Source organism: Apteryx rowi, unplaced genomic scaffold (assembly GCF_003343035.1).
Source record: "Apteryx rowi isolate R43461 unplaced genomic scaffold, aptRow1 scaffold_770, whole genome shotgun sequence".
Classification (NCBI taxonomy): Eukaryota; Metazoa; Chordata; class Aves; order Apterygiformes; family Apterygidae; genus Apteryx; species Apteryx rowi.
The window spans coordinates 302,052-328,209 of NW_020451061.1; the positions used below are offsets into that span (position 1 = coordinate 302,052).

The following is a 26,158-nucleotide window of genomic DNA, read 5'->3' on the forward strand; positions in this document are numbered from 1 at the left end:
AAGATTGTGAGAAGATGAAGGAGAAGGAAAAGATGCTGCTGTTTCCACCGATATTGTGGCTTAGYGGGGAGAGCACTCAACAGGGCAGGGGAAATCTAGGTTCTTGCTCCAAAAGAGAGTTCTTGTATGAAACCAGAGCAGTCTCCAACAAGGTGGAACAGGGAGAGCATCTCCCCAGAGCAACTCAGAGACAACTGACTGGAGCTGAGAGAGAAGCTGAGAGAGCAGCAAGCTGGAATATTGGACAGAAGGGGTGGCTCTTCCCATCCCCATCACTTCTCCCTTCTAGATCGTGTCAGAGTCCCTATGGATGCGGYGATTAGCAGAGGTGGGCAAGGAGAATATCTGTCTTGTATTCCCATGAAGACTGGTGTAGATCTAAACCACCAGCAGTTCAGCCCTGCCAGGGCACTAGTGACAGTGTGCAGGCCTACTCACAGACACACAGATGCTGAGGGACTTTAGATGTTAGCAGGATTATGCAAGGGCTTTGTGGATGCCAGTGATGCCTAGACACTTAAGTCTAGCCTTTCTGGATCAATTTACCAGTTAACTTGAATAACATCTGAATAAAWAACACAGGGGGCAACTGTACTGGTGATTTTGTTTCAGAAAGGTGCTGCTGAATTTGTGAGCCGCACCACTGGAGAACTGCTGAAACAGAGGCGGCTTGTTGGGGAACAGGCTCTGCTTGTTGGAGAGCACACGGGACCTGATCTGCAGCTGCTTGGTATGCTTGTGGGTAAATCACTGGSAAGGGATTAGGCAAACAGAAATCAGGTATAAAACAAACACAAGAAAAAAACTCAGCAGGGCTACTTTTCCTCTTCTACCATTTTGAATAATTGAGCGTTGATCTCCCGTTGTCTTCTGTGCTCTGCCATATGGCACAGGCTGATAAAAGAGAAAACTTCTGTTTCCCCAGTCACCCTGTTAATAAGCRGTGATGGGAGAGGAAATGGGGGTGAAATTATGACAGCTTGATGCGGCTTCTGCGACATGGTTTGCCGGCGTGTGGAAGGGCCTCTCCCAGAGTCTCAGGCTGCGTGCTCAGYGCCTGTCAGCAAGCGAGCGAGGCCAGCGTTCAAAACGGAGGCTGGAGCTCTGGGACAGGCCATCCGTCAACACCTCCGGCCATTTGGAGCCACTGAGCTGCTTTGTTACTGTATGATGAGGCCATAAAAGGAGTGAATGGAGTGAGACCGAGGGTCTTTTATAAGTAACTGGTCCAGTTGTTTATATGGTTATACATGATATAACTCCAATACCAGTTTAGGAGAAAGCGAGAAGGAAGAAAGAAACCTGCAATGGTAGTTTGCTTTGAAAGAGAGTCTGAGGATTAAAGAACATTGTTACTGYAGAGACTAGACCTCATCACCGCGTCAGAGGACTGGATGCTCTGCAGTGCACAGAGAATATATGCCAGCACAACAGCCTCTCCCATGGCTCTTTTGATTTCAAAATTAATTTGCTCCTATATGCAGGCCCCGGAAATTCTGTGGGTTATTCTAATATGATCCTTGGACACTTTAGGTGAGTATTCCAGCCTACAAAAATATACCAATTCAAGAATAAAACTGGCTGACTTGCCCTTTACCCTTTTAAATGGGGAGAGGGAAAACACAATAATTTCATTTTCCCATCACAAAGTGTATTACTCATTGTGAGAAAACAGCAATTTGCCAGGCTTCTTCATTCTGTCATAGGCTAAGCTCAATGGGCCAAATTTTGAATGTGGTTGCCTCCCAAGAGGAGCAAAGTGCAGGACTGGGAACTCTTGTTAGGAAGTCATTTTATGTATTTTAGGTGAAAGAGTAATGAATGGAGGTTTAAGCACCATGAAAATGCAGATATTTCATCCAGATGTTCAAGGAAGGGCTTTTTTTAATTATTTGACCTAAAAATGCCCAGAAGTCACACACTATTTCTAAATACTTTAAGTGCTAACTCTGAAGCCTCTGACGCACTCCTAGTTCCATTATGAGGTGGCTATTATGGGACCAGGAGCCCTTTCCATTGACTGCAGGGGTCTCCCGCTATAGAAATTTGACATCTGCTTGATATTATTTTTCCATTAGAACTGTAAATCTTCACTCTACTGGCTTTCCTGTGGGCTCTGACACATTCCAATTTAGTGACAAATGTCCCTTGAGCCAGCAGCTATTTTACAGGCTGGGAGGTGCTCCTGCAAAGGAACTGACAAATGGTTTCCATGAGTAATTGAAGTACCCTCAGGAAGTAGGCAGAGTTTCTGCATGAACATCAAGCTGAAAAAGAACCCCCCAAATTCCAAGAGATTTGTGACAATCCAAAAGCTTCCTCCACAGATATGTGAATTCCCATGTGACGTTATACATTTGCACATGAAATCAGAGCAGACTGAAGATCACACCATTTCATACTCACAGGTTTCCTCAAACAAGGAAGCAGGCTACAATAAAGTAGCACGTTCTTGCCCTTCTGAACCATTGCTGCTTCCTTTTGTAACAGAAGTGAGAATTCCTACTGGGTTGTATCCAGTCATTCCACTGGAAATTTGAGACCAAATGAATCTGCTGCATGTAAGTTTGCCAAACCCAGGCTGATAGCAGAAATAGTCCCCAGTCCAGAGCTCCTACACGATCATACTCCAACAACTCTTGAAAGTATGCTGGTGGTCATGATAMTAATACAAGGTAATGGCTCCTTTCACTCAAGGATCTCCAAACATTTTACAGATGTGAATGGAGAATTATGAAGTGGAATTTTCCAGCCCCACTTTTTAGAGAACTTTTCTGGGCCTTACTGTGTTCAAGCAATTCATCCTGGCTGAGAGAAATACAAAAACTTGGACAGAGACCCCYGGGAACTTGATTCCCAGTACTTGGATTAAAGCATTAGACATGACATCACCTTCTCACAAGATAGGAGCTCATTGTTTGGTGGCTGAGTGTCTTCCCCCTTCGGTGTGGAGATTAGCTCATGTAAACTAAACATAGGAAAATAACAGCCAATCCTTTCCCTCCAGTGGCAAGCACAGAAAAGGCAAATTGTCTTTCTAGGTGTCACTGATATCACAAGAGTAGTGGGCGCAACGGGCTCTGCATTTAACACCCCAAACATACGTCCCAGAGTCGAATTTATGATGGCTGAGACCATGATCTAGGTTCTCATTCCAAATCTATCATAAATACTGACACTGGAATATCTCTGTGGTCTCCTGGCCAAAAGGAAACAGGACAGTTTTCTTGAAGAATTAATTAGTGATTACAGTCAAAACAAAAAAAAACAAACACAAGTCAACCCTGACAACTCTTAAATCATTTGTACAATTTGTAGATTCTCTTCTGATTTCTTAGTTGTGTTTTACTAGTTTTCTAGTCCCTAAGAAATTTCCCCCCTTAGAATAACCCACAAGTTTCTAATGTAAAACTATGCTGCAGTGAACTAACATTTGGGTCAAGCTGTCTTATCCAATACAGAGAAGCACAAACCGGCACACAAACACAAAATTCTCTCCTCTGCAGTCACCTTTAGGTATTTTTGGTCCTCCGCTCAGGGCAGCATTACTATGTTCATGTTTACAGATACAGGAGTTACACCACTGACTGAAAACAAGTACCTTTGTGCAGTAGGTGGGAAACTGCAGCTTGAAGGGGTAACGTACTGACCTACATCATATGGGACGTGTCTACATCATKCTGCTGAAGAGCAAAAGAGAGAGTCCTGTCCTACAGGCAGCATTGTACATGTACAGTGTGCTGTACAAAGCTGCAGAGACACCACATCAACAGATGTCGAAGTTCTCCATGATGCCCTCATCCCTCTCAAAACTTGGTTCATCAGTTGTGATCGAACAGTCCTCAGCATTTCAGCCCTTATTTCCTACATCCCTCCACCCATAGCCAGCTGGGTAGTCAGGCCAAACATAAAGACAAGCTTCTCAGAGGAAGGGTAGGTGTTGCCATTAGCCATTGGGCATTATGTCTCCTACCTCAAGGGAGACATAATGAACTGATTGCTGATGACACACGTACTACCCATTCCCTCCCATTTCTGCATAAACACACATAGCCACACACAGCCACACACAGACACAGAGCCYGGAGACAGAAAAAAGGAGGAATGATCAAACATGGCTCCTTCAGCTCCTACAACCTACAGACATGCAGCACCCATTATTCAGGCACAGATGACAGCTCTCTGCCATTCCTGATCCATATCATCTGTTRCTTTAGGAATGCCAGAAAATGCTTTTTTCCATAAAGAGGAAATAAATGCAGTGCAAGAAGTGCACAGACAGCACTGAAATGCAATTCCCAGCTCTGTCCGTAGCAAGACTCCCTGGTACATCAGAGATCATCTGTCTCAGCCAGCCAGTGAGAATGGGAACATGCATTCAGTCTGTCCCAYGATTAAAAAGATGATGGTTGTAACCCTGGCCTTCTCATTCCACAGGCTTCAATGCCAGCAGGGAGACTTGTATTTTTACAGAGTAAGTGACAGATAAGCTTTCTGCAGACTCAGGCAGACAACATCATGCTATTTCCATTTAGAAGATTTTCTTCACAATAGTGAATGACAGAAACTTTCTTTACAAAATGTAAACAAAATAAAGTTTAGATTTTGCCTATGCTGAATGAGTCCCATAAATGCATGATGGAGGCCAGATACAGCCTACAGGGCATATGCTTGACACCTCTGACCTGTATGGACAGGAAATGGATATAAATAGTTAGCCCCATTTTGGTCCCCTGAAGATATAAATAATCTTGACATAGAGTGCTCAAGCACAAAGAGTCATTTGTAGACCACCCAGGAGACTTGCATTTAAATGACCTTTCTTTGCTTGGACAATCAATTAGACTAATGTTTATTTCAAGSGTTGCAACATTTGTTCCTAAATAGAAGCAGCTCAGAGGAGGCATGTATACAATCCCACTTACTTGTTGGTAACTGCCTGCATAAACTCATCAATCAGTTCATCGTATTGTTTCCCACGAACCCTCTTGTGTTTCAGTCCAATATAGAGTGGATCATTCAGGAGAGCCTAGGATACAAAGGAATTCTGTTGACAGTGTCTCTTCCATGGCTGGAGGGAGATTTATGTCCTAGCCTCCCAAAACGTTTGTCTGTTTTAGCCATATTAGTTTCACTCATTATACAGTGAACACCACTTTACACAGCTCTTCCAGATCGCAAGGCAGATCCATGACAAGTTAACTTATGCTATGGACTATCTTTTTGTGGAGACACAGTTGGAGGAACTTAGTGTGTGTTGGACTCCAATCGGAAATGGAGCTCTGCATCCTCAGAACAGAAACAGTCTACCAAGACACTCTACCAAGGTGTCTCTCTCACTCCTCGTGAATAAAGATGACCTTGTGTAGGGAGCGTTTACTGCTCAATCAGTTCTTGATTTCTCACTGAAGGGAAAGGTGTTGACCAAACAGTGCTTTGAGCAATGAAGCTCACCTGCAGTAACCTGAAATGACCCGTCATTTAGGCCTTTAGGAGCTAGCCCAGAGCTGACCAGAACCAGTAATCAGCTGCCAGAAGGTTCCCATGCCCTTTAGCTAGCACTCAGCACTAGTTATCTGCAGTTGTCACGGCAGAATATTTTCTTACCACAGATCAGTTTATTTTTTAGCTCCTGCTGTGAACATAAAAAAGGGCCGTTCCTCCAGCCACCTCCACACCAGGTGTTAAGTTAGGATCCATATGTCAAAGGGCTGGCTCAGCATGGAAACAGCAATAACTTGGGGAAAATCACAGGACAGACAGTGGCAGGAGACAGGTGGGCCAACACCTCAGTGAGTCACTACAAAGCAACTAGAGTTCCCTCCTGATTTCAGGAACTGAATCATCAATATAAKAAGAGGACAACCCATCACCAGCCTATTGTCCTGTAGCCATATGGGCTCAAAATGTTGGCAGAACTAAAATTAGATCTGTTTTTCTGGCCACAGCTGTTTTCCTTTAGCAGGAAAGATGAAAGAGGTTTTTGTTTGAGTTCAAAACACTAACTCTTCGGGGCATGAAACAGAAAGCAGACTCATTTGTATTAATTCACTAGTTGTTCATATAGCTCTAGGTGCTTTGTGGAATATAAAATTCTCTCATARGCGAGCTCGGAAATGCCAAGCTTTGAAAAAAGACTGATTTGCTGAAAGGGTACACGAGAATATTCTAGACTGTCAGAAAGACAAGGTGGGAAGTGTTGTTAAAAATATAATAAAACTGTTATATTTACTCCATTCTATCTGAGATGCCCTTATTAGCAGCACAGTTACCCTAGGCTCACCATATATTAACAGGTAGAGATGGATAGGATGAGTGCCTATTGGAGGTATCCTTCTGTGGACTGACAAAATGGTGATGTTAGAATGAGTTCACACCCGGGGCAGGATGCTTCTGGCGTGTGCTTAGGGTTGGGTGAAGCTGGATTTATGCACATGAGAAAGCCATTTAATTAATTAATTAATTGTATTGTGAGGGAGGCTCATGGTCAAAACACAGGTCTGGAAACTGTGCTACTCCTGTATCTTAATCCCACCTCTGGAAACTGCTTCCACAGAGAAACTCCTGGACACATAAACTACACGGGAACTTGGACAGRATGAAAGTGTCCAAACCTCGGAGACTGATCTTGGGAGTCCCTTTCTCTGATAGCAGCTACCCTTGAAGATACCTAAAAACCACCCAGTGTGCTGCTCTGGATTGTAGTGTCCCTCTGCATACTGAGGTAGAAACAGATGGTCATGCATGTTCAGCAGTGGGTGGGGAAGCATCTGCACCCAGGTGCCTCATAGACTGGCCACTGCACCAAAGGGATACAAGAAGTCTGGGACCAGAGACAGAAGAGGTGATTGGGAACCTCATGCTAGRTGTTATCTATGGTCACTGATTTTGCTTGCTTTCTTTTCAAGTGTCCAGTATGAGAGACCTGGGGCTTCCGTGAAAAAGGTGCTGAAAATGTAGCTTTCCAAAGAGTGTCTGAAAATGTCAGGCACTCATGGAAGCATATGTCCTCATACACAAGCTCAACGCTTTTATACCCCAGATTTGTCATTTCTCTCAAGAAACACATTTGGTTTATTTAGGGTCAAGTGAGACACAAGTACATTTTACAGCCATGGACAAGCCCTGGCCATCACAAATAACTATAAGATATTCATTAAAAAAAAAAAAAAAAAGACATCCTCACAGATGTCCATTCTGGCATTGCTAAAATGCTGCCTTTCAGAGCCAGAGGCATAAGGCAAAAATCTGCGAACAGATGGAGTCCTCCTGTCTGGTTATCATGGGCAGTAAAGTGTGCAATCTGACAAAACACTGAAATTAATCATTCACAAACTACCCACCAGGGATTCTCCATTTGCTGGAACACAGTCACTTCCACACAGACACGGGCATCTGTCTGTTTCCTCACAATTACCACAGGAAGAATAAATCTGGATCATCCTGGCTGAAATCTTTTAACTCACCTTGCCATGCTGAAAGATGGAGCTKACCTGTCAGCTCCAACTGGCAATGCTCTGAGTCTTCTCACCAGGGGACCAGGAGGTTATTCAGTGTTTATTTCAGTTCCCCATAAGAACAAAAGCTTCTTGACCATTAAACAGGAATGCAACCTGGCCACTTCCCTGCAGTGCTGGTCTAGCCATCGTCTGATCTTGGATGTCTCTGGCTTTGCCTCCACATTTAGGGACCTGGCCTCAGAGTTAAGCATCAATCTCAACAATTCCTCCCCCTGTCAGATTCATGAAAAACTGTAAGTCTTACCTCATTGTCTGTGCCGACATCCAGCAGGACAGGGAGACACTGTTGTGGGTGAACTCCACCACAAGCCGTGTACAAAGCAAGCTTCCCCACTGGGATACCCATGCCATAACTTCCTAGATCTCCTAATCCGAGAATCCTCTCTCCATCTGTCACCACGATAGCCTAGGAGGATCAAAAGAGACCACTGCATGGTGTTGCCAAGGCTCTAGCAGCAAAACCAGCTCCACTGTCTTCATACCAATGACATTTTGCAGTTGCATTGTGCAATGGATGTTTGTTCCTTCTACATGATGCCACRTTAATTAGCTATTGATGATACAGGGCTGTTCATTTCGGGGAGGAGATAATGTGACCRATGGGTAAGCTGCACTCAGTGTGGGAGTACAGCAGTTCTGCTCGCCAACATTACAATTGTGTTGTAGCAGAACCCAACAAGCATTGCTCTTTGTGCACTCCCAGCTGTACAGTCAGAAGCTGCATAAAAGAGATCTGGCTCTGATTTTTTCCTCTCTTTTGTCACTGGACTACTAGAAAAAGAGTTTTGTGCAAAAACACCTTTGCTCATGTGTGGAAGTAACCAGCTCATGTCTTCACACTCTTGTAGAGTAGCTGTAGAGTGGTCAACATCAGAAAATCAAAGCAAAACTCATTATAACTGGGTCTTCTGGCCTCTGGTGTCTCTGACAGCAGTAGTGAGATAGCACTGAGTTTGCAAGAGACATGACCCAAAATGGGGAGGGGAATAAGGAAAGCACAGAGACATTCAGAAGGGTAGAAGAAAGGAACAGAAGCAAAAAGAGTAGAGGGGGAATTGGTCAATGGTCACTTAGGAGATGTCTACACTGCAGCAGACTTGTGACTGCAAGGCAGGCAGACAGAAGTCGTTTGCACTGTTAGCAGCATGGGCTGCAGAGGGGCTGTACAAACCTGCTGGAGGCATATGCACCAGGATGTCAGTCCATGCACTCCCCTCTCATCTAGACAAGTTCATTTAAAGCCCTTGGTCAGGTCTCTTCTCACCAAACACAGTCATTTACGCTGGAAGTGTCTTCACCTGAGCAAGTTATCCTGCGCTCCCTTTACAGTCAGTAGAGAGAAGCAGAAACTATTAAGGCACAACTCTACTCATCTCTGTCAACACCTAAAACAGACTAGATTCACCCTGTCTCAGAAGTACCTGTTTCACTCTATCGACTATAAAGGGGGCTGAGGGAATCTTGTTCACATGCAGSGGCCATAGATATCTCCAGTTAGTGGAGAGGTCTCCTACACTATATATTTAATATTAAATCTTTTTCCCACCTAACTGGGAGTTAAACAATTGCCATTTAACTTTGTGCAATTGGCCTTCTGCATTTCAGCAATACTGTGATGTGCYACCTCACCCAAATCTCTGTTCTATAACTCCCTGCTTTTCTCTTTWCTGTATCTTTTCCTTGTGACAAGAAAGGAAATAAAAGCCTGCTTAACATTGTTCAAATTAGAAGTCCAAAGTTGAGCTATGCAACCCACACTTTACATCATCCAGACTTTAGGAGGCAAAGGAACAAGACGCTCTGAYTAAKGTTCACATATTGTAGGTTAACTACWATGTATGTCAGTTTTGTCCCCAGGGTCAGGCACTCTTGTGCGCAGCTCTGAAACCCAGTAAGAACAGGAAGATRTTGGAGTCCATTCCCACTGTGGGAGAAAAGCTGTAAATACAATAACAAACCTCAACTTTCAATGCTGTCACAGCACTTCAGAGAACACAGCGCTCACATCAAATGCATTACTGGACTGCGGGTGACTCAAAAGCACAGTCTAGTTTGGATTTCAAAGGAGAAGACTGTGGAGAAGTTCTTTATTTGCTGATGTGCAAAGTTAACGCCAAACTTAGGACACACACATGCGTGTGCTTCAGCAAGAAGTAAAGAGAATGAGGGATCAGAAGCTCACCAGTACATTTCACCAAATGTACTTTCTTTTTGTGAGGGATAATAAAGATATGTTGGTTTATTGCTAGGATGAAGATGTATTTCCTTGTTTGGGAATGGAATAAACCTCTTTCTCCATTTTCCTAATTCAGTGTCCTTTCCTGCCTATTTCAGATGATTAAAGGGAGAAACTGTGAAAGGACTTAAACTTTTGCACTATGGCTTCATGATGAGCAGTCAGATGCTTTTATTCAACATGAACTATATACATCTCCCAAGGATATTTTCTGCCTTAACTTAACCTATTGTGTGTAATGGGAGAAAAGAATTACATTACATTACATTGCATAGTTCAGGATTAAGCCTGAGGAAAAATAAGATACACAGGGCACATATGCATCTATTTTGCCTTTTACATCTATTTTGCCTTTTAGCAAAAAGACAAAACAAAACAAAACAAAACTCTGGTAGTTTTAGGGTGGTAATGTGCATGATATATTCCAGGGTTGTAATGCACATAATAATAGTGATAATCTATATGTAACAGGCATTATTTTGAAACAGTCCTGCTATATTTAGAATATTTGTTGTTGTGCTGTTGCCAGTTTCTTGTCACTAGGAGTTAGAATTCCCTTAAAGCGAACCTTCAGTGAAAAAAGTATTTAAACTAAAAGGACTCTACACCTATTCTTAGGCTAGAGGTTGAACATGCCCTTCTGGCRGAGATTCATAACCATGACAATAATACCCTTATTCTCCTCCATTTTGGGATATTTTCTTATTTGTTTTTCCTTCTGAGTCAATGAGAAGTGTTAGCCAGCAATGGGAAAGTCTCTTTTTTGGGTTGGCTCCATCTGTTTCTGGGTGTGCACTCACTTCTTCTCCACACCCAGAGGATGCAATTGGGACTGGAAGGCAGTAATTGGAATATGGAAAACAGCGAGTGCATACACTGAGACTGGTTTATCCTGAAACTGATGCAAAAAAAAGTCAAAATTCTAACTATGTAGAGAATATTTTTTGAAAAAGAGTTAAGTACAGCCTGAAAACTTCTCAATAGCACTTGTAAACCCATCAGAGAGAGTACCTTTCTTCATTCTTAGAAGTGTCGCACTGTATAGGTACCAAAGCTCTCCAAGGTACAGAACATTTGAAGAATACAGGAAAGCAGAAAATAGAGCATGAAAGACATTTGCTGCTGTGTATATTGGAGGGAGGAACTTGGATTCATATTTGTTTATAGTTCTTTGGATTCAAAAAAATAAAAAGCAAAGTTTCATTGGGCACCTGACTGGCAAGCACATTAGAATAATGTTTTTAATCAATCACCACCACATGATCAACACTCAACAACCAGGACATTAATCTCTGATCGAGGAGGAGAAACCCTTCTAACTGAACCACTGGCTTAACAGTTAAGAACCTGTTTTCTACCTCCTTCTGTGCTACAAACTTTCTTGATGACTCTGGTCAAGTCTTTTCCTAAAAGTTAGGTGTGCAGTTTAAGCCAATCACCTAACCAATTTCTAAGATTCTTTGATAGCTGATGGGGAGGGACAGAAATCTCCACAGAGTGTCTTCTCCATCCAACACCTGTTTTGGTAAGGGATGAAAGATGTTATCTCTCTTTGAAGATGCTCATCTTCCTCTTCACTGATCACTGAAGTAGTATTAACAAGATGAGATTAGGCATTGAGTCTTTAGACAGCTAACATTAACTGAGATGAATCTGGACCATAGGCTGTATTCAGTCACGTGCTGTAGGTAAGTAGCTCAGTACTTCAGTGCCTAAGGAGGAGCCATCTAGCCCAGCAGAGTGATCCAGAGCACTAAGCTCATCTCCAAGCTCCCTGGGCAATGAAAAGAGGTAAGTGCCTTTGTTATTATTCCCACCTCTCCATACTGATCACACAAGCTCAAACTTTCTAGGAGGAATTGATGCTCTGCCTTGAGCCCACCAACAGAAAACAGTATGTTCAAGGACAAGTCTGAATGGCTCTATCTGCCTGAGATTCAAAATACTGAGTGCACTTCTCAGGATAAGCATCCTGTTGAGGGAGGGAGGGTAGGCAGGCCAATCCCATAGCCTGCAGGGTAGCACACTTGTCTATGAACAGGAGATACGGTTTCTAGACTCTCATCAGCTTGAGGTGACAGCTCCCATTCCCCAGGACAGTGCCTTACCACAAAGCTATCCTACATGAACCTCTGCATCCCTCCCACTGTAGCTGGGCCACAGTACAGAAAAGAGAACAAGATTAAGGAATGAGAGAGAAAATTAGCAAGAGGGAGGCAGTGATGAGGACTGTGTGCATTTTATCCAATGTCCCTTCATGGCAGGATTCATTAGCAACTCTGGAATAGACATACAAAAATAGGCTGCCACATGAATATGCTCAGAAATGGCCTCCTCCTTGCTTGTTCTACTTCTGGCACTGTGATTCTTTCAGAGCAGTCACATCAGAGCTTGGCTGAGGGTTTGCTAACCTCGGCAGATCACTCTTCCAGCCCTTCCAGGCAGAGGACTCAGGCCTACGACCCAGCTTTCCCATTTCCATGGCAAGTGCTGTTGCCTTGAGGCTCTAAGGAGCCATGAAGCAAAATGTGGGGCAGCATCTCCAGGTATTTCTTTACTGTCTTTAATGGCACTTACTGCTGTCAGTGTCCAATGTGTTCTGAGCCTGTCTAAAAAACTAAGTTCCTCCAGGGACTTAGGTTCAGTTCAGGTGCCTCCCTACTTATCTCAAAATCACAACAGTGCTCAAGTACCTACCAGTTCAGGCATGGAGAATTCTGTGTACAAACATATATGGAAACTTGCAGTCCAAAACAGAAATACTGATGAAATTAGTTGCCTCTGTGGTCTGGCAGACTGGGAAAGTAGATAGTTTGAATCTCTTCCATGGATCACCGCACTTCCTATGGTCTGTTTTGGGTGCCAGAGGGGGCTGTCTCAATAACAGTGTTTAACCTTTCTGCGCCAGGTTCCCCAACTGCAAAAACATCTCTCTCAGCCATAAGGAGTTCTGCTAACAATCCTGAGTCAGAAAGAACTGGAAATACTGAGATCTTTGGACAGAGCAAGGACAAAATATCTAGTCTGCATTTGTTCTCCCTGGTTCCAAAGGCAAGGTTACAGGAATATGATTACTTCTTCTGGAAACATGTTAAATACTGTTTCTTTTTCTTAGAAATGGAAAATGTTTGCAGGTTTTCTCAGCTTTGTTCCTGGGAGAAACCGCTGAGTGATATGAGATTGAAGCTCTGTCCACAGCCAGGGGAATTCCCAGGCACACATATTTTCAAACTGATGAAGGAGGTGATTGGCATGACCTGTCTTTAGTGTTGACTTTATTTCATGCCAGGGACTTGCCTGCCCCTGAGCTCTAGCGAAAAACATTTCAAAAGATTGCTTTTTGGGTGGGGTGTAAGTAGCTTTTTCGGCTGCTGGATATCAAACATTATCTGGAAAGTTGCCGGTGTTCTGGAGGCTGCATGACTCACTGGATTTGGGAATGAGTTCTACAAGCAAGTTAGCTACACAGATATCTTAAGAGCCTTGGTATATCTAAAAAAGTCGCAAGTTAGCCACAGAATTCTTCAGTATCTTAGGTCTTGGCCAGGGCCCGTCCTGCAAAAAATTTATTACAATGAACACTCTTTTTATTGACCAAGGTCCTGCTACCTTTGATAAAGATGTTTTTGAGCTCATACATGTTAGAGTCTTTGAGGTGCAACTGCTGGCCTGGAAACTCTTTGAGGGAGGGAATATTTCTTATCTTGTCCTTTTAAATAGCAATTCTGCAATAATGATGTCAAGCAGTCCCATTCAATATCGTATTTTGCACCCAACTCCCTATAGTTTCCCCATCCACAGAGGACATGACACATACCTTAATATTTTCTTCGGGCCAAGAGTTTAGCATTGTTGCAATATGTCCTTTGTCATGAATGGTGATAAACAACCCCCTAGGAAGGAAAAAGAAAAAGAAACCTTGTAATAAAATCAGTAACTCTAAGATAAAATAAAACAAGTAAAACTTGAAAATGCAGGGAAATAAGCTACTGAGCACAAACACAGGCTGTTCACTGGCATGTAAACAAGACCTCTGGGGATAGCTAATACCAAGTTCAGTTTTCATTTCAGAACACCAAGGCTCAAGATCCTTAATGGCAACTTCATTCAACAGTCAGGTGTTGCACATTCCACCTTTGTGAAATTTCTTTGTTTTGGGGAGCAAACTTAGACTTACCCCAAAAGAACTTTCTTGTTAAAATAATTCTGCTAAATGTAGGGGAGGCTGATGATTTTACTTAAAGCCTTCCTACAAACTCTTTCATGAAAAGCTCATTGCTGGCAGTTCAAACAATGAAAGTGAGATTCTTCTCATCCACATAATGATGTTAACCATGAGGATGGTTACTTCAGAGCTAGTCATTCCTCCCTAGTCAAAAGAACTTTGAACGTTTCTAAGCCCTTCCAGAATTTGATCATCGGACCTGTTTTAGAGGTCTACTCAGAATGAGCTGAATCATGTTCCAGAAACACCTGTTTCAACAGATTATRTAGGGAGTCTAGACAACTTCTTTTGATATTAACAACTATACTGTGGAGAGCTAATGTTAGATCCAACCTGAGCAGGTTCCTGACAAGGTGGAGTAGCCTCATGAGCAGGACACTACTCTGCGACTGAGGAGGGCTGGGTTCTTGTCAAGCCTTTGCCATGCTATGCCAGGTGATCTCAGAGAAGACTGTTTAGATTCTTAAAACTATCTATCTCCCCTTTTGCTCTTTGTCTCCAGGGACTATAAACATTTCAAGGGAAGCTTGTCTCACTCTGTTCATCTAGCCTGGGCTCTACAAGTAGCTGTGGCCTTGGGACTACATCTGCAGATACCCTTACAAGGATGTAAGATATGGAGACACTGGCTGTCCACCACATGGGCTTGATATGCATATGCAGCTTCATTCAGTAACTCAATACCATACCTCACTTGGCAGTAAAATCAGCATTGACTAGTGCAAAGGATTCCCTATGTGTGCCCCTTGTAATATGAGCATTTGGATCAATATTTGCCATGGCATTTGCCTTGACCAGTTCAAACTTGCCTTTATAACACTTTTTTTTACCTGACCACATCTTTTTGACACCTGCATTTGCCTAATGAAAAACACCAAAAATTATGAGAAGTGAAACAGAAAATTAAATGTTTGGATGAAACCTCAGTATGCGGTATTTGCAGTAACAATAGTATACCTGACTGCATTAAGACTAAACTTTTTTCAAAACAAAGGTCATCACTGTTTAAGGAAAATGCCATATTTTTAATAAAATTAGGGCCTGGAAGACAGCATACTTGGAATGTGTTTTAGACCAGCAGCTTATTTTTCTCCTCTTTGCTGTTATAATCAAAAATAGTATCCTTACCATGGATACTTCCAGTCTCAGGATCATATTATTCACATTGACTAATCTCTGCTCAGATATTTTGGCATTTTAAGCTCCATTTCAGTAGGGTTGACCTCAAAGCAGCAGCCACCTCCATATGTGTCTCATGGTAAATTGCTTATGTTGTTCATAGTATCCTCTAATCAGCAGAAATCAAGGGCCCTAACTTGATGACTCCACCTGGGAGGCAGAGGCACCCACTTTCCTTGCCTTGTTATCTGATCAGAAATGCAGGAGTTATGCCAATGACTACTATTGTGTTGGAAAGCAGCTGGAACACCAGAGAAATGAGTGTTTGATGCTTACATGTCCCTACTGTTGCTCAGCCCCAGTAAGTTCAGATCAGGTCATGGTCCAGGGTTGTAATGTGAAATGTTAGCTAGAAAAAAGCTCATTTTTAGAGGAGTCTGAAAACAACTTCCATTATAAGTCCATACTAGTAATGAATAAGCAAACAAAATCAGGCTTCTCTCTCTGGCGAGGATTTCCCTCATATGATTCTTCTAGGAGGGCAAATATCTTCCCACAGTCAACTGTGGGATCTTAATGAAAAAGCTCAACTTTGAAAACAAGAAAAATAAAACAGTGATGGCTTCTACACTAATGAAGTCTCAATCACACAGAAAGATCAGAAATGCAAGAAAAGGGAAGTACTGGTCCATGTATTCAGCATAATTCTTTAAAACTGTGCCCAGTAACCAACAAGTTAATCACATACACATGGCCTAACTCAAAGGCGTTATTCACAGACGTTAATCTCCATAAAAAGGAGGTACTGTACTGTTGCCTTCTACATTCAGAAAGAACTCAATAACCAGGAATTGAAAGCACAAATTAGTAACATCATTGAAGATATTTCAAATTACAACATGTTTTTAAAAAGAATGTTACTGCTTTAATGTAGTATTTTCTGAATATAATAAAGATGCCTATTACTTAAGCGTCTAGATGTATGCTTCACCTATTCAAATGTCTTTAGTGCTGAGAGGAACCCGTCAGCTATTTAACCTCTGAAAGATATCCAGTGCTTGCAGCAGAAACTGAAAGCCAGCTCTCTACCCATCACCTGTCCTGTTGCTTGGTGAATATCTAGTTGTTTCATACAAAGCACAAAGGACGAATACCCACTCCCTCAAAAGAGCTCCTGGCTCCAGAGGGCAGTGGGCTGCTTTCCAACCTCTGCTCCAGATCTGTGAGAAGAGAGATTTCAGTCTGGGTCTTCCAAAATCTGATGACAGCTCTCATTGTGTTGCTTGGGAGAAGGACCCTTACTACTGTCACCATAATATGTTTTGCCTGAGAACGGACTGGCTTGGCTTAAAATAGCCAAATCCAAGTTGGCAGCTGATAAGCAAGCAAAAAGAGACACCCCTCTCAGAATTTGTGGTCCCTTTAACATTATTTTTATTTGATATTAATTTAATATTATTTTTATTTGATATTTATCTCCCATCGAATAAGGTGACTTCTGTCCTTTTCTGAAAAGAGAATGGCTATGGACATACATTCGCTCTCTAATCAGGCCATACCATGGACAGGGTTCCCAGTCCTAGCACCTTATCTCTGCTGTCGCATGTATGGAGGAATTTAGGTGAAAAATGGCTCCCTGCTTTACTCCAGGCAAAATCAGATAGCTTAATTCAGACGAACAAGTAACACACTAATGGCACTTCCAGCTTTGGAAGGGAAACACTGATTTGGCCATTGTGTATCTTTACCCCCCACAGAGAAGAAGCTATGTTCACAGTTAGCTGGAAGCCAAACACACAAGCAAAGGGATAAAAATACTCATAAGAAATAGAGCTTAGTAAAAATTAACTACCCTACCAATGTCAAGCCAGGATGTACACACTGTACCACTACTTCTGGCTAAACAATAACCTTGAGAGAGCTGTTACCTTTGCAGGGGGTAATACGGAGCAGGGAGTGCTTCAACCTGCATTCATTGGTGGTTTCAGAGCTTTGGCCTCCTATCCGTTCCTTTAAAATCACTGGTTTCACTACAGACTTCTTTAGTTATGGTAGAAGTTAGACTAGATTTTAATGTGCCACTTAGCATGTCTATAAGGATCCAGAGAATTTCAAGGAGTGTTACAGCTTCTTAGTTTGTCACTGGCTCAGTGTTTCTGTGTGGATTTCAGCAACTCAGTCAGTCTGTCCGAAATGGACTGCAGGATCTGGCAGATTGTAGATCATGACTGCAGAATCTGCCAGAGGGGTTGGATATGTTCACCTAGACCCCACGAGACCATTTCCCATCCCTAAGCCAGGGCCATTTTCTTATTCTTTCTGGTTTTGTTCCAGTTGAATTCATGGAAGTGTTCCAGGAATAAGTTACCAAGCTACACAGCTTATCGCATGAGCCACTGGAAAAATCCTGTGCTTGTGCTCAGTACCCGTTAAATCTTGGCCATGCTGATGGCATTATAAAAGACCCAAAATGAAGACAATCCCAGAACTGCAATGCTCATATTAGAGAGAATTCAGAGACAAGGGAGACTGAGGAGGAGATGCCCAGAGGAGAAAATGACAGATGATGGTAATGGCTTTTAGGAATAATGCTCGTTTCTTTGTAGGCATTTGGGAAGGAGCAAGTTTTAACATGTCTTAGGTGTTAGGAAACAAAAATATTCTTGTATGCTTTCATTCAATGAGAGGCTGCTTCTCCAAAAAGGGAAAGTAGCATTCCCTTTTCTGATCTCCATGGTTAGCAATGCCGCCTTGTGAGCTACCTCCATTCAGGAGAAACAATGTATGATGGAGACAGGTGTGTTTATTTACCGAGGGAGACACTAGTGTTTATTTACCGAGAATGTGCAAAACCTCATTTCCCCAAACACACAGGGCAACAAGGAAAGATTATGCAATTTCATTCCTCACAGCCCCAAATTTCTTGTCACTTCCTTCGTACCCAAAAGTCTCTCTCTCCCTAACAGCTTTTCCTTGGTGTCACAATTACCAGTACTTCTGTGGCTGTGCTTGCAACCCTCCTGGGTACTATCTCTACCCGCTTTTCTAGCCTGCTGTTTCCTCTGGCATGCAACCAAACAGGAATCCAATGCAAGCAATGCCTTAGCCTCTATGTTTGCTTTATCAGGCTCCAGGAAAACTTCTTTGACCACAGTGCTGTGGTCTTCTTACAGTCTTGCCTTGTGCTGTGGTTTGGGGTAGCAAACCCCAAACTTCAGTTGCCTGGTTACATCCAGTCACTTAATGGCCTCTTTACACTTACCAGGTGCGAATGACAGGCAGCAAATATATCACCAGCTTTACCAACCTGGCTGAGAGCCACAGAAGAGCAGAACAGATGATAGCACTGGTCCAGTGATTTGTACACTAGCATGAAGAAAAAGGACCCTAGTCCTTGCTTCACATTAATTTCCCTCAGTGGATCAGATATAGAACCATATCTGTATGATACTACACCCTTGTAGAGGAAAAGGACCTGCTAGAAGAATCTCAAAAGATCCTAAGTTGACAGGTGTTGAAAAGCACAACAAACACTCATCCAACCCAGTTTCACCTTTCTTCCCCTCCCTCGCTCCTCTGAGAGGACTATTTTCAGAAGACAAAGATGTTTGTTCAGTGAGGGAAGGAGGTATTTGTATGGTATCATCCGATATTTACATATATTGTAATGGTCARGCTTGCTCAGGCTTTGGTATCTAGCATGAAGAACACAAAAGTTCAGCTGAAAATTCCAAGTGCTTTCTGCACAGAAATCGGTCCATCAGCCTGGGTTACAGCATCTCAAAAAAGAGACATCAAAAATATTTTGTTTAATTGCCTACCAGCCTTCATTTTATATAGCAGCTTGTTCCTGTGTAGAGGGAATGACAAAGGGAAGTAGATGAAAATGGTAGCAAAGGTCCCTGATGCTCTAAATACTTGCTCATTGCTTGCCACCCAGGACAGGAGAGGGACCTTTGCAACCAGTCTGGCTCCACGTGTGTGTGCTGCCTTACCACTGTGCAATGACTTGCAAGACTAAATCAGGAATATGGCAACAAAAAATCAGGCTTTTGTTTTCTTTTCTTTCCATTCTGTAACTTCTAGTCTGGGTGCTATGAGGAGAACTTGCTCCACAAGTGAGGAGAAGATAGAGTACCAGGTCGGGTAGCATTAAGGAAAATGAACGTACTTACACTACTGTGACTTGGATCAGATTGGTGGGATTGTAATTCAGTGCTTCTGTCCAAATGGGAAAAGCTCATTCTCAGAACAAAAATGTTCAGGAGTAAAGGTTAAGCATCCCAACTCACAACCTGAGGATGATGAAATCCTGGCCACATTTAAGTCCCTAGCTCTTTTGACTTAGTAGCACCAGTACTTCGTTCAGAATGTGTAGGAAATCCGTGGGAAGCCATTACTTAAAAAAAACCAAAACAACAAACCAAAGTGATGAGTCAGATCTTTGACAACATCTGAGCCTGCACAGGGCTGCTGAGGAGTGTGCTGAAAAAGTGGTGAGACAGAGGTCAGAAACCTACACCGAGATACCACATGCGGCAAAGGGCAGGGCTTTGACTGGCATGGCACAAGCTGAACTTCTGCAGTGATCACAACCATTGCCTTACCTAAAGGCTTGGTATTGCTGAAAAGCTTTGAACAAGATTGTCTCAGAGTAATGTCAAAGGTCACCTGGTAAAATTATCTTCACACTCAGAATCAAAAAGACAAGTTGGCTTGTCACTGCGAAGGGATGCTGACTGCTGATGCCAGCCACTCTGTGCTCTTTTGAGTCTGGCAAAGTTATGCCTCAAGTCCAGCTGATCCATAGGCTGCCCATGGCTGCAAAGGGGACATGCACTAGCTAGGGATCAGCTGATGGTCCTGACTCTTGTTATATGCTAACCATGAAAAATCGCCAGTGTTTTGCCAGAAAATATGTTGGAGGACCCACTCTGTGGATGCAAGGCCAGTTTGTGCTACAGATGAAGTAAAAAGTGGTTTCAGCAAAGCCCCACATTTGGTTTTTATTTATTTTCACTTTCAAGATGCATACACAAAACTGACAGGTTGAGCAATGTGAGCCTCTAGAGACATTTCCACCAGCTGCACTCCTATCGTTGATTTTTTGCGTTCTGATCTCTGCCAGAACAGGATAAGAGGCTTTGAAATAACAAAACAAACTTTGAAAATTATTTGGCTCTTTTAGGGAGTTTGAGCTTCTAAATGCCTATGAGTTACAGCCTTTGGAGAGAAAGTATGTTCTAGCATGCATTGATTTGTCTAAATACAGTACAATTAATCATCACATTGGACAAGATCACTGTGTTGATTCATCAGCTGTATTTACAGATTTGTTTATAACAAAAGCCAAGAACTTTTTGTTGTGTTATATAATTTTCTTTGTAAATTGTAGAATACTGAACAGTTCACTGAGGTACTGATGAAAAAGTAACAGAAACCAAGCACAATCATCAATTAATGAAATCTATACAGAGATTTGTAAGGCAGAATCCTGTAATTTCAGTATACTATGAGATTTAATTTAAAATAATCTGTGAGATGAATGATTGCTTTAGTATCACAAATGCTCTCAAGACTGTCATCACATATTTTAGGCAGGAAAACCAAAATTCATTGTGGAAGCCAGAAGACGCAGGTTCCAAGGCGCGATAATGAAACATTCACCATACACAAATGCCCAAATTCACACAGTGAAATCTCCGTGATCCTAAGGGACTCAGCGCAGCTAAGCTGTAGGAAACTGCCAAAGATCAGGAACAGAGTCATTGGAATAAGTGCATATGAACGATTGCTCCCAAACTTGGAGAACAACGTGTGCAGATTGCAGGGGAGGCTGCAGCCCTCCAAATTCTTCGGCATATTCCAGACCCTGCCACAGTAGGAAAGCCCAGATCAGAGCCTAAAGCAAAGCTGATCTGCRTCCTAGTCTGCCATATTATTAACACTCAGGACTATTTTTAGCTGTTTTTCCAAGAAAGGAGAGATCATTCGATCATTCTGTCTCTGTTTCTCCTCTCACCTGCTAGATGATTCCTATCAAATTTATCAGAAAGGCAAAGGTCTCAAAGATGTTTGCTTCTATATWTTTTTTTGAAACTCACTGTTTGGATGAAGGGAAAAGACCAAAGTTCATGTCCCCACAACTTTGCGGAGGGGCACACAGACCTTCCTCTGACAATTAGTCTGACAGCTAGCCAAAAAATAGCTTCCAGCCAGCCGCAGCATGTGCTGCTTCACACCTCGTTCCTACTGAGCCCTCTCTAGCCCAGCCCTAGCAAAACGTTATAGGGCTAAACAGAGAAAAGGAGAAAAAAGACTGATTGTAGTGTAAACCGAATGAAAAAAGGGAAAGGGTATGAGGGTCTCAGGATGAAAAAAGTCCAGATAGGAAACTGGAGAGGACAGAGAGCAAACCCAAAGCTGAGCCCACTGCTCTGCAAGGAAGAGGGGAGGGGAGAGGCAGGAGCTGGTGTGAATGGCTACGGTGGAKGCATGTGGATACTGAAAAGGAATGAGAGGGATGTGGGAGGGAACAGCAGGTTTTGCAGAGAGGAGGTGTTAGGGAAAAGTGGACAGAAACCAGCAGGAATCCTGGATTCATTAGTTCTAGTCAGGGGCAGTCTGAAAAATACATGGCCCTCTCCTCCTCATTCAGGGGGCACTGAAGGAGAAAGACCAACACAGTGACTGCTGATAWGAAGCAATTTGAGAATGCAGAGGGGTGGCATGGGGTCCCCAAGGGATCTCTGCTATCCACAGTCTGTGATCAGGGGAGAAGGTGAGCATACACGTTACTTTTGACTTGTCATGAGCTGCTTGTATCTACTGAACTCTCCGGAGAGGCTGTTTTTAAGCATTCCTAGAGTAACTCAGAAGAGTTTAACCAGACAACTGTCATGTCATAGCATAATTCAACAGTTAAATCGTACTTCTATTTCAAAACTTTGGAAAACAATTTCTTTCCACTGTTCATTTTCAGCAGTAGTGTTTCAACAGTGGTGTTTACGAAGAGCTCTGAGGATGTCTACATAAGGATTTAGTCACTGAGCTCCCACTGGAGTCAATGGCTGGGAAACAGCCAAGCAGTTCTGCAGCGCGGGATCTGATTCTTGCTCACCCTCAGCACCCAGARCTCCCTTCTTGCAGGAGGAGAGCAGGGAGAGGGAGAAATCAGGTTGTTCATCTGCTATCCATACATAAATTTATAGATGCACATGGATAAAGACCAGGCTTTGAAAYGAGACATAGGATCCCACCACTCAGGGATCCCACCAACCAGCGAGTGCTGGCATTTCTCAAATTCAGTGTTGTTTGCTGCATTTGAGCCCATCACACTCAAGCAGCTTGAAGTCTCCAGTTCAAGAATAGCTTCAAGCATAGGAAAATTGAGCTCATTGCTTCTTCTTCTCTGCCTTTCTGGAGGCTGAATCCTAACTCAACCTGTGTGATGGAAGCCTGGTAGTATTTCAGTAACTGGAAAATTACAGAGTTGCAAGGAGAAACATGTCAAGATGAGCAATCAGTGCTGTTGCCCAGTGGTGTTGACCAAGGAGCCCTCATCTGCTTTAACTGGTAAGCACATACTGTACTTTATTTTACTCGATAGTACAGAGGTCATGGTGGGATAAAGACTCCCTAGGAAGTTAAATTAAATCCTAGCCTGATTATATTTCCTTCCTGTGTTGAGAAAATTCCTTCAAGACCCACACCTTCAYTTTTAAAGTGCACTGCAGGGAGTCCTGAGAATGAACACAGAACTAGGACAAAGTTTGACATGGAAAAGAAACATTATTTTGACTATACCAGAGCAATCTGCTTTCAGATAAATTAATCTAAACTGGCATATTCTATCTTGGGGAATCGACCTCATAAAACAATTTTACTTTTGCCATAAATTGCAGGAGGTACAGAACATACAGCAACTTTCAGGGTAGGTCTTCACAGTCACATGCTGAAGATGTGTGTGACTTGCCCTGTTCTCAAAATGTTTGAAGGGTATATCTGCACACCAAGTTTTCTCTTTGCTGTAGGCAAAAAGGCACTTCTGAAAACACAGCAAAGCCCCAGAAGGGTAAGAACTTCAGTATCGAAACACAGAACCTCATACTTTKCACAGAGCTGTTGGGGAAGTCACTGGCAAGTGCAAAACTGCTCTTTATGCTATCTGTTAATTTCTCTTCTCTTTCAGAAATGGATGTGCTGTTATTAAAGGCTAAGGGTGTTACCTCTAGTACTGCCCCTCTACAGCAACATGAGACGGCATCTCACAGTTATCTTGCAGCATCACATAAAATAAAAAATCATTATAAATTTTATCATTTACTTTGCAATGGAAATATTCTGTAATGTAAACAGTTGAAAAGAGGATAGCTCCTCTTAAAAAAGTCCCCAAATCATAATGCATAGTTTATGGGACACTGTTCCACAGCCCAATGGATATTGCTGTCCAAGGTTTACATGATAGCCAGTGTTATTTCCCCTCCACTTTAAATCCTGGTATTCATTATTCCAAATATTTCTCCTCTCTCCTCCCTGCCTTTGGCATTTGTTGTTTAAGGTGGGGTTGTTCCTTGTGGCAGCAGCATAGATTTATGCCAGATTAAATGTGAACATGTCCCCTTGAATTTCCTACTCCAGGTCAACCTCTTTCTTTTGGGCAGCTCCACCTCTTCCTTTGAGCTTCTCTTGGTAAATCAGGGAATTTCCAAAGATGTAAGTTGAAACCACCTCTGACAGCAGAGGAAAGTCTGACCTATATAAACTAACACAAGACTTTGCTGTTAACTTTAATGGGCCTCAGATTTTATTTCTTGTCTATGGAAGTTTCTCTTGAGTTTGAGAGTCATCGAACAYACATTTTGCTCAACAAAAACAAGGGAGAAAGAGGGAGGAGACTGGAGATATGCAAAGAGAAGCACAGACTATTTCTCTAATGAARAAATGGATTTTAGTCCTTTTTCACCCCCAGCCCAGTGTWATAACCCTGGTACATCCTCATGATCCCAGCAATGTCTATCCTACCACCCACACTCCACAGTACCTCAGATCTCCCTTCCCCTGAATGGTGAACAAAGCAGGAACAAAGTAGCACATTGAAAAGRCTATGCCTAGAAAAAGTGGGGTCAGCAGAGAGGGAGAAGGAGCTGTGGGAACCCCTAAACCACTCTGCCATCTCTCAGTAGAGGTTTCTAGACAGGCTGAGCAGTTCACAGTAGGACCTGCTTCCTCCTCACCTCCTCTAGCTAGGGTGGTCTTCTTGTTGTTGCTCCATAACCTGGCCCTGTAACTGGGACCGTTTCCCAGCTGTATCCCCTGCCAACCTCTCAGGGTTTCCTGACTGTTCGCTGTCCTCACAAGACTTTCCACAGATCTCTCCCTTCAGCCTGTAATAAGACCAGTCTGCTCATGGTGATGTTATCTAAACATGGATGATTCAGTACATTCATTTTCTGTTACAATGACTTCAGCTCTTTCTGGGAGAAGTCTGAATTTTGCTGGTGTCAACGAGATGTTATGACAACCAGTGTTTTTGCAAGAAATAAAGATCACTTAAAAATGACCTTGGGGTTCAACGCAACAGTTTTAGCATAACTATTCAAAACCCAGTCTTCCCACTGGTTACTCACTTTTCCTCTTCACTGTCTTATAGAAGAGTGAGCACAGACAAATTATTGGTTAGGGACAGGTCCATGGGATTTACACCTCTGTTCTAATTTCCACATGGTTTGGCTTTGAAGTGTCTAGAAATGGCAGGTCATTTTCTCTCCTGCTGCTCAGACTGTGTAACACAATTAGAAAAACACTCAGCAGAGCTGGATCTGTTGACAAGACAATTCTGTGGACTGACTGATGTTTTACTTGCTCATTTTTCATCAGAGACAAAGATCAGTATTCTGTCAGACTTAATTTTAGCACCATCTGCATCCTGTTAGCTTTCATTCTCCAGGTTCAGCTTCATCCCAACATGTTTTTCATTGTTCTGCAGTCAGTCCTCAAGAATGTTGATATCTCCAGAAAAGGAGAGTTAACTTGAGCAAGGTTTTTTGTCTGTACCCACAGCTTTCCTCTGACGGCAACACCAACCTCTTCCAGTCCTACTCACAGTCTCTCAGAGGATGCCAAAAGCTTTTGCAGAGCAGTTGACTACTTTATATCCTCAAAGTTCAGCATGCTCATGAATTATCCAGTGTCTCAGGAGTTTGTCAGATTATGTCACTATAATAAACTACTGCTTACTATTATGTAAGAGATATAATCCTGGTCCTGTGCCCTGAGAGTAGTTCCCTTCTCTGCTTTCTGTTTGTAAAAATGCATGGAATCACTATACGTTTTCAAAGAAAGAGTCACAATTTAAAGAGATCCTCCAGCTTGAAAGACACCTTTCAATCTGCATGGTACATGCTCAGTCCTGCGCTGCATTAAGACTCTCATAATAAATTCTGAAATAAATTTTACACTAAAAAAGAAAGAAAAAGCAAAAGAGGAAAAAAGTTCATAATACTACTGTGGACTTCTTTTCCTTGCAATTGCAAGAGATTTTGTATCTTCACTTCAAAGCAGAAAAGACTCTCAATCAGTATTTCAAAGCTTTTAGGGATGGTGGAAGCATTTTCTAGAATAACAGTGACTCTTTCTCTTAATGAGATCAAAGAACTAAGATTCCGCCTTCCTTTCCTCTTTCAGCGCCTCAGAAAGCTGCTAGCCCTGCTTTGTTACGTTTCAGCTCCCACTCCTCCAACTTCTGATGAGTATAAAGCTTTGAAAACCAAATACTTCCAAGGCCCACCTTTCTTAGCACCTAATACAATCCCTCCCTTGCATTCTGCAGATCTGACAGAGACCCAATTCACCATTACTGTGGCTGGCAAACCTGCAAGTGTGGTCAGAGAGCAGTCGGAGGTTACCCCAAAGCATGCGGGATGCCAGTCATATGGCATGGATTCACGAACACTTGCAGCCACAAAAAGACAGCACTGTCTTCAGCAGCTTGATCCTGCTTCTGCACATGCCTTTCCTCATGCCAGCACARCTCTCCTTGCAGCTAACGGTGAACTG

General features: G+C 42.6%; 1 protein-coding gene across 1 annotated transcript in view; it reads right to left on the reverse strand.

Moving 5' to 3' along the window:
- The window catches only part of ME3 (malic enzyme 3), a 61,509-nt gene that overhangs the window by 29,384 nt on the left and 5,967 nt on the right, over positions 1-26,158 (reverse strand). The window contains exons 3-5 of the mRNA XM_026088539.1: positions 13,574-13,649; positions 7,765-7,926; positions 4,926-5,029 (exon numbers count right to left, since the gene is read on the reverse strand). Coding sequence (XP_025944324.1) covers positions 4,926-5,029; positions 7,765-7,926; positions 13,574-13,649 — 342 coding nt within the window. The remainder of the gene's footprint in view (positions 1-4,925; positions 5,030-7,764; positions 7,927-13,573; positions 13,650-26,158) is intronic.